Source organism: Tamandua tetradactyla, chromosome 3 (genome assembly GCF_023851605.1).
Source record: "Tamandua tetradactyla isolate mTamTet1 chromosome 3, mTamTet1.pri, whole genome shotgun sequence".
NCBI classification, from domain to species: Eukaryota; Metazoa; Chordata; class Mammalia; order Pilosa; family Myrmecophagidae; genus Tamandua; species Tamandua tetradactyla.
In genome coordinates this window covers 12,938,276-12,947,700 of record NC_135329.1, presented here as the reverse complement: position 1 = coordinate 12,947,700, position 9,425 = coordinate 12,938,276, and the positions used below count along the sequence as shown (strand labels likewise).

Below are 9,425 nucleotides of genomic sequence, written 5' to 3'. Positions count from 1 at the left end.
AAAAACATTTTTAGCAAGGTATATATATATATATATATATATACTTCCCCCTTAACACTCTCACTTCAGATTAATCACCTTTTAAGCTTTAAAATTATTCTTGCTGGAATTTTTCCCGTTTAAAATAAAACTGCAGGAGTGTTTAAGTACTCTTTACAATAAAGGGATATGGCAATGTGGATGAGGACAGTAGGCCAGGCTTAAATACCTAATGACTCAAAATTCTGCATAAACTGAGCTTTCTGCTGTTAATTCCAATCTGTCCCTGGGCAAAATTGAAACAGTGACCATTAATGCAAAGAGTCCACTGAATTGAATTCTTTTCATTCAAGAACAAAAATTAACAATAATCATGCTATACCCATGTGATTTATGTATCACATTATCACAGAAATCTAGTGACTTTGAATGTCATGACACTTGGATTTAAGATTTGCATTTGTAAAAATTTATATTTAGAAAATCATTAAATTGAAAAAATAGTAAGGAAGAACAATTTAGTGACACTGGAATTTTGGATATTTTTTTCCTAAGAAATGAAGGTTTGTTTCAAGTAGCAGTGCTGCCAAATAAATAATAGTTGTAATAAACACATTATCTGTATGTAAACAGAAGCTATTAAAATGATTTCTAAGAATGCTTGGATAGTGTTTAAGCAGGATGAATTTCCATCCTTTAAATTTACTGACCAATATAAATTGGCTTAATTTTAATAACTATTTCTTCATACTCACTCTGGACCTGAAGAATTATTTTAAAACTTACCCCGCAGGATTTCAGATTATTAAGAGTGACTGCCCTTTACCCTGCCAAAGGTTTATTTTCTAGAATAAACTTCAATATGACTACTAAAAGAATACATCCAAAATTCTATTAGAAATTGTGCTACTTACACTTAGTTATAATTTGTGCTACTTACACTTAGTTAAGATACACAAATCACATCAGATAAAAGCCTTTGTGACCTAACTGAATACATCATGCAGTTCATGAATACTTTCAGAATCAATTCAATGTACTTTCAAGGGCATAATATCCATCTGAATAAAAAGCATTTTTAAGTATCTCGACGAAAAGAGCAAAAAAGGAACAAAATAACCAGTCAGGCTTCATATCAATTAGACAACTTTTACTAAATGAGAAAACTACATTTAAAATGTGCTTTAAACAAAATGAATTAGAAAAAAAGATGTATGCATTTTAAAGAACTTTGCACTGTGCTGAAAATCAACGATCTCTTGCAGTAATACAATGCGCCAATTCATAAAATGTTAACAGAATTCTCAATTTAACATTTTGAAAGACAATATTAAAGTCAAGAATTTCACATCTACGGTAGCACATATATAGAAGGGCATTATAAATCTGATGTCCATCCTTATGAAGCTTACAAATTTGACAATGCTCAATAAAAGCTTTTAGAATCACATCCAACAGTGTCACATCCAAAGAATCACAAGTCTATGTCCTGTAAGTTCTCCGACTAAAATCTTTATGTTGACTTTTCTATTCCTTGCCATTTGTTAATACTAACCCTTAAAAAGAGCGAGAACAGGAAAAGAAAGGCTGCAATAAGCTCTTGATCATGTACAGAAATTATTGCTACTACAGTTCACTACAAAGCATGTCTATACAATATCATGTGAACTTGGATCATGAAAAATCAGAAGAATAAAAATCTTTAGTGACATAAGCCTTACAATCAATTGTATAAAACATCCACATGGCAATATTAGACAGTTTAAGCACCCAATATCCATAGCTGACAAAATGTCCCACTGACCAGCATTCATTTAAATACAACCTTATAGAGGGGGGGAAAAGGAGATATAGTGTTAGCTTTCAAAGCTGGTCAAAAAAAAGATTCTCATGTTCTCTTGATCTAAAAACAAACAACAACAACAAAGAAAACCCCCCCAAAAAACAAAGCCAATGTAGATGAGGGTGTCACCAGAAAGTTAAGCATGCTAAAAGATGTTTCGTGCGAATTAAAATCTAAAGCCAAGGTACCACATTATCACATTACCAACTAGTTGGGTAATACTATATGAGCCTTATATGAAAGTTAAATGAAATGCGACTGCACAATAGAGCATCAATAAGTTAGAAACTAGTGCACAAATCCCAATCAGTGACAATTTCTGTATAAAGCAAAATATTCACTACCAGCTGTAAAGTTTGCCCAAACTGTTTGATTACATCACTGGATTGGACAGCCTGCAATTTTTTAAAACTATCAATCTCTAAAATTCATTTTTACTGTAATGAGGCCTAAGTTTATTAGTAGATCAAACAGATACATAAGTAGATAAGGGGGAAAAAAGAGTCAGTGAATATCTGTAAAGCTCTTCCCACATTTCACTTTAAAAAATGTTTAGGAAAAAAATAAACCTAAAAAAATATTTTGCCATTATTCTAGCAAAAACAAAACAAAACAAGCCCCAAATAATCAACCAAGCAACACTAAAACCACATTATAATAGATGGATCATCATGCTTTCATCTGGTTTAACTATCACATCTAGTTTAACTGGGATGCTTTTCAACTTCAAAAATTGTGATACATGAAGATGTAAATTTAATGGATAATTTTGAATTTGGATTTAATTTTGTTGAATATTATAACAGAGTATACTTATTACAATACAGTGTAGCACATCTTTCTATTAGAAAAAAATTTAAGATCCTTTACCCGTCTCCTTAAGTTACAGGTGTGACATCATAAAGGGTGTCAAATGGCTGGATGGTTTTACAGTGCACACTTATATATTATGAAGTATGTCCTTAACAAATCTGATGGTTTCTTTACAGAGTTCCTTTCTTCACCTTTTCTTTGGTGGATTAGCTGTCCGAGGTGGAGTGACAGGACGTCCAGAATTCAGTCCCCCATACTGGTACTTAGCTTTCTTTTCAGATGGTTTCAATATCTTAAAGTAAATAATTCAGTAACAATGTTATTCTCTCAAGTGCAATAAATTACATAATAGACTTCCAGAATCTTAAGAAGATGATCGTTACAATAGTTTTCCAATACATGGCATTATAAAAGTGTAACAAAAATAGAGGATAAAATGGCAAAGTTCCAAACATTTCTCAAAAAAAGTGTGCAAACGTCTGAACATCCCAACAATGCTATTATTCTACTTGTCCTCGCATTCATATTCAGTAACAAAAGCTTGAGTACACTAATTCTATCAACTAGCTAATCCTTAGATTTAATCATTTTTTCCCCACATTAGTGTATCCTCATAGTGAGGAACAGAACTCTGGTTTAAGAGTAAAAATTGCTTCCTAATCATAGCCCTCATAGTATTTATTTGGTGGAAAAACCTTCAGTAAGTCATAACCTCTTGAGACCTTACTTTTTAATGTAAATAGATTTTTTTAAATAAAAACTTTGACATAATGTACAGAGCATAAAATTTACCCATTTAAAGTGTACAAGTCAATGGATTTTAGTACACTTTACAGAGTTGTTCTTTTACAACCACTGCCATAATTTAATTTTAGCCCTCCCCTAGTTACAAGTCCCCCAACCCCAGGCAACCATTAATCGCTCTTTTTCTATTTATTTGCCCCTTCTGGACATATTATATAAATAGAACCATACAATATGTGGTCTTCTATGACTGGCTTTGTTCACTTAGCATGTTTCTGAGGTTCATTCAAGTTGCATCAGGTATCAGTACTTCATTTCTTTTAATTGCCAGATAACAGGCTATTATATGGATATTTTGTTTTTTCATTTATCAGTTGGTGGACATTTGGGTTGTTTCTACTTTTCGGCTATTAAAAATAATGCTGCTGTGTTCCCGGTCCACACTGGATGGAGAAGGTCTAAAAGTACAATAACTGAGGAATGGAAGGGGAACTATGGTGTATACACACAATGGACTACTGAGCGGCAGGAGAAGGAATGAAGTTGTGAGGCATGCAACTAGGTGAAAGAACCTTAAGGACTATGTGCTGAATGAAATGTCAAGAACAAAAAGACAAATAATTATAATATAAAAACTCAGTGAACCAAAGTCGAGAACATGAGTTTATCAGGTTGGGTCCTATTTTGTAAGCTAGTCCTAGATTGTAAACTCTTACAGCAGCCACATGTAATCAGGAGTAACTGTTAATTTTAAATTCTGAGATACTGAACTATTTTGTATAGAACCTGGTTGTTTCCAGAAACTTCATTTATGTGACACCTGAGACTCAAAGAGTCAGAGCTCTGAAGCTATGAAAGTTAGCACAACCTCATACAGGAATTGTTTAAAAAGCTGAAAAAGTGATCGAACTTTGAACAGAAATATGAAGAAGCTGATCTGGAGAGGAGTAAGGCATATTAGAATAAGGGTAAAGGATGATATCTATATTTTAAAACTTCAACTTGTGTGAGACTAAAGGGAGAGATGTTTATTTGGTACAAAATTTGTATTTTGGGTAGTACATTTCCTAATTTAACTTGTATAGTCAGTTTAGTTGAACACCATAAGTACTTAAGTAAATGGACTCTTGAAAGGTTTGTTCAGGTTCGTGTGATGCCCCAATATATCCCAGAGTAATTTGGGCAGTGAATAAAGAAGTCTTTGGAAAATCCCCTTGGGGCACTGGGGAGAAAGGAGGAAATATTCAATTTTCCCGTTTGGAAAGAATTTCTGATAATTCTCCCAAGCAGTGGAGTTTGTCCCTATGAAACGTATTCCTGCAAAGGACAGGCTGTCTACTTAAAATTAGGCCCAAGAGTCACCTCCAGAGAACCTCTTTTATTGCTAGGATGTGGTCTTACTCTAAGCCAACGCAACAGGTAAACTCACTGCCCTCCCTCCTACATGTGATATGACTCACAGGGGTGAAAATTTCCCTAGCAACGTGGGAAAGAAATCACAGGATGAGGTGGGACTCAGCATCAAGCAACTGACAAAAAATCTTCTTGACCAAAAGGGGGAAGAGAGAAATGAGACAAGATAAAGTTTCAGTGGCTGAGAAATTTCAGAGTCGAGACGTTATCCGGGAGGTTATTCTTATGCATTATACAGATATCCCTTTTTTAGATTATTGTGTATTGGAGTGGCTGGAGGGAATTACCTGAAACTGCTGAGCTGTGTTCTAATAGCCTTGATTCTTGTATAAAGATATTTTACAATGTGACTGCGTGATTGTGAAAACCTTGTGTCTGATGCTCCTTTTATCCCGCGTATAGGCAGATGAGTAAAAGCATGGACAAAATAAAGAAATAAATATAGGGGGGATAAAGGTTAAAATAAATTGGGTAGACGGAAATACTAGTGGTCAGTGAGAGGGAGAGGTAAAGGTTATAGTATGGGTGACTTACTTCTTTTTCTGGAATGATGCAAATGTTCTAAAAAATGATCATGGTGATAAATATACAACTATTTGATACCGAGAGCCACTGATTGTACACCATGTATGGAATATATGTACGTGAAAATTTCTCAACAAAAATATTTTAAAACATAAAGGAAAAAAAATAATGCTGCACTGAACACTGGTACACAAGTTTATACATAGACAAGTGTTTTCATTTCTCTTGGGTGGGTATCTGGGAATAGAATTGCTAGGTTATAAGGTAAGAATAGGTTTAATTTCCGGGAACCTACCAAACTGTTTTCCCAAGTGTATGCACCATTCTACATTCCTGCCACCAATTTCTCTATATCCTTTCTCAACACTTGTTATCATCTGACATTATTATAGTCATTCTGGTGAATGTAAACAGATCTTTAATGTAACATTTTAAACAGTTTTATGATTTTACAGAGAAAATACAGAAAAAGATTTATGAAGTATCTTCTAGAACTACTCAGAGCATTATGGTGCCTCACTGAAAATAATTCCAACCCCAATACGGCAACTGTCAAAGGACAAGGTCTGCTCAAGTCAACCATACGCCACTGAATTGTACCGGTGGATGGAAATGATAGAACACATAGAGACAAGGGGATAGGAAAGCCGTTCTACACTTAAAGAGAGAACTATAATTGTGTACATGTCAATAATATAAAATAACTGCAGAAACAAAGTTCTGCAGTAGTTTTATTTAGTCAGTAAGCAAAAATGATGTATAAACAGTACATTAAAGCTAGAGCTGGTCTTTTTTAAAATATAATTTTTCCTATGCTTATAAGTAGGTAGTTTAAGATTATGCAGAAAGTTTGTTCTTAGGTAAATAGTCTACTTTATTCTCATCTGAGTTATAATTTAAAACTCTTTCTCCCCACTGTCCCACCTAGTCAGCTTGAAAAGAAAACAAAACCCTAAGTTATTCATTGTATTCACATTCTTTTAGCAGGTAAGCATTATTCAATGGGTCATATAGGAATTTAACAATTAAAACATCTGAATCAAGGATAACCTAGATTTCCTAAAACCCTTATATTTGATATATTATAAAAAAGCTGGAAACTTTGTTAACTGAAAACAGAAATTTCTAGTTAGTATATGAATGCCAATTACTTCTTAAAATCTATTTTCTCTACTTGCTTGAAGAAAGATTACAAATCTAAAAGAAAAGTTCTTCTGATGAAAGTTAATTAGATTTAGAGTTTGTTATATATAATGTATTTATATCATACCTGAAATGAGCACATCAAAGTTTCATCCACACTCATCATTCCACCAGCATTATCAAATTCACCACAGTAATTTGGGGCTGAAAATAGGGTCACCAATTGTCGTTTAGCAAAAAATTCATACCCATCTTCAACTACCTGTCAAAGGAAAGTCAAAAGAAAACAAATTTATTTATACGTTATTTTCAACCATCATACTAATGTGACAAAGACCTAAAATTATCCTTGTTTTAAATGTTTTTGAGATTGTGATTTTTACTTTTAAAACTTGCTAGAATATTAAAATTGGTCTGTCTTTTCTATAATGGCAAGGATTTAGCTTGAATGAAATAAATTCATTATTACTAAAAGGTCTGAAAATCACACCATTTCTAAGACTTCCCAGACTTCCCTATGGGACAGAAACAAAATATGTTAATAGGGGTAACCACTACAGGGAGCTGAGTCACAAAAAAATTACTTATTTGAAGATAGGATTATGATCCAATAGCAGAATCCTTAATTCAAAGAACAGCAGCCAATGAAAAGAGGCTCTTTTCCATTAGCATTTTTCTTCCTCCATTATCTAATCTTCTATTAGCATTAGTTATAGAACAAAAATTTACTAAATTTATCTTAATTTACAGATTATAATTTTTAAAGTTAGATGCTTATAGACTGAATTTTTATACGTGTTATTATTTTATGATTTGACATCATTTCTAGTATTTGTTGTCAATTCTTGAGTGACCTGTTTTGCAGCTCTAGAAATCAGAGAAGTAGCTAACATGTAAACATTTTATATTTGTTTATAGGAGGCAAGATTACTTTTTAAAATGTTTTAGGCATCCTTTTGATGAGCAAAATTTTCCTACAGTATTTACTAATACAAGGAAGAGCCTTCAAAATCATTTTATTTCCTTATAACTCTTACCTCAAGAACAGGTATTTCCTTGTTATAATCACCACATGTCAAAATTTAGGTAATAACCTTTTCTGTTAGACTAGGGCCTTTGCTACCCCAGTCCAGCACAATTCTTGGCACTAAGTACATTTCTCTATTTGTTCATTTGTTCAAACATTTATTATATGAAGTTTTTTAAAAGGAAATATTCATAGTTCGTGTTGTTTTCTATAGTAAGTCTGGGGGGGAGACCACACAAACTAAGGAAGCTCAGCTATCTCATTTAAAACCAAACAAAAAACTATCAACTTTTGTAAAGACCAGTGAATGAGGATACAACTGAAGAAACTGATTATCACTTAGTACGTCAGTTTGAAAATATTATGTACCACAGAAAAGTAATGCTTTCATCTTGCTTCAATCTTGTGGAGGCTGCCATTTCTTTTAATCCTAATTCAACACTATACTACAGAAGCTTTAGATTATCTCCATGAAAACGTGACTGTTTCAATTAGATGAAGAAGTGACTCCAACCATTCAAAGCGGGTCTTAATTAGTTTGCTAGAATCCTTTTTTAAAAGAGGAAGTATTTTGGGAGAGCAAGAAATGACAGAGCTGACAGAAAATGCAGAGTTGATACAGATGTGGATATGTGGAGAACAGAGACACAGATGTTTGGAAATGCTTGGAGCCTGTGCTGGTTTGAAATGATATTATGTACCCTAGAAAAACCATGTTTTAATCCTAATTCCATTTTGCAAAGATAGCCGCTTCTTCTAATCCCTAGTCAGCATTGTTTGAAACTGTAATTAGATCATCTCCCTGGAGATGAGATATAATCAAGAGTGGTTGTTAAACTGGATTAGTTGGAGGCATGTCTCCATCCATTTGGGTGGGTCTTGATTAGTTTCTGAAGTCCTATAAAAGAGGAAACATTTTGAAGAATAAGAGCGATTCAGAGAGAGCAGAGCAGAACAACATAGCCACGGAAGCAGAGTCCACCAGCCAGCGACCTTTGGAAATGAAGAAGGAAAACACTTCCTGGGGAGCTTCGTGAAGGAAAGCCAGGAGAGAAAGCTAGCAGATGATGCCATGCTCGCCACATGCCTCTCCAGATGAGAGAAATCCTGACTCTGTTCGCCATGTGCCTTCTCACTTGAGTGAAACCCTGAACTTCATTGGCCTTCTTGAACCCTGGATGCCTTTGATTGGACATTCCTATAGAATTGTTTTAATTGGACATTTTCTCGGCCTAGAACTGTAAACTAGCAACTCATTCAATTCCCCTTTTTAAAAGCGATTCTGTTTCTGGTATATTGCATTCCGGTAGCTAGGAAACTACAACAGAGCCCAACAGATGTCACCATGAGATGTTAAGCAAGTCTGAACCTGGAGAGAGTCAAGGGAATGAAAGCCAAGAGATGAAAGCCAGCCCTGGAGAAGCAAAGTGAGGAACTCCTACAGGAACAGAGGCTGAGGACAATGGCATCCAGGAGCAAGAACCAGCAGATGCCAGCCACTTAATTACTTAGCTGACAGAGGTTTTTCTGACCAATTGGCTTTTCTTGAGTAAAGGTAACCTACTGTTGGTGTCTTAGTTTGGAGAATTTGACAGGCTTAGAACTGTAAACATGCAATCTATTAAATTCTCCTTTTTAAAAGCAGTTCTAGTTCTGGTATATTGTATTCTGGCAGCCTGCAAACTAACACAGTAGGTATTTCAGTTAGGAAATTTAGCAACTCTGCTATGTTATCTCCTAAAAACAAAAAATAACATTTACAGATTAAAAGACAACTTTGCTAAAAGCAAAGGATTTGGGTTCAGCTAAACAACACAGGAAATCCTGCTAAAAGGCACGAGATATATACAACATATACAAATATTGAACAGCCAGTCTTTGTTTATCATATAGGGTCACACAAACAGGTAGACACAATCAAGTGTCATGTCATAGGGA

At 34.3% G+C, this 9,425-nt stretch overlaps 1 protein-coding gene across 2 annotated transcripts in view; it reads right to left on the bottom strand.

Annotated features, from left to right (window-relative positions):
- Window positions 1–1,114: 1,114 nt before the first annotated feature.
- Window positions 1,115–9,425, bottom strand: part of PPP1CB (protein phosphatase 1 catalytic subunit beta) — a 52,857-nt gene continuing 44,546 nt past the window's right edge. For both annotated transcript variants that reach the window (XM_077152489.1, XM_077152491.1), the window contains exons 8-9: window positions 6,588–6,722; window positions 1,115–2,927 (exon numbers count right to left, since the gene is read on the bottom strand). In XM_077152489.1, the coding sequence (XP_077008604.1) occupies window positions 2,823–2,927; window positions 6,588–6,722 (240 nt within the window). In that variant the 3' untranslated portion in view covers window positions 1,115–2,822. The remainder of the gene's footprint in view (window positions 2,928–6,587; window positions 6,723–9,425) is intronic.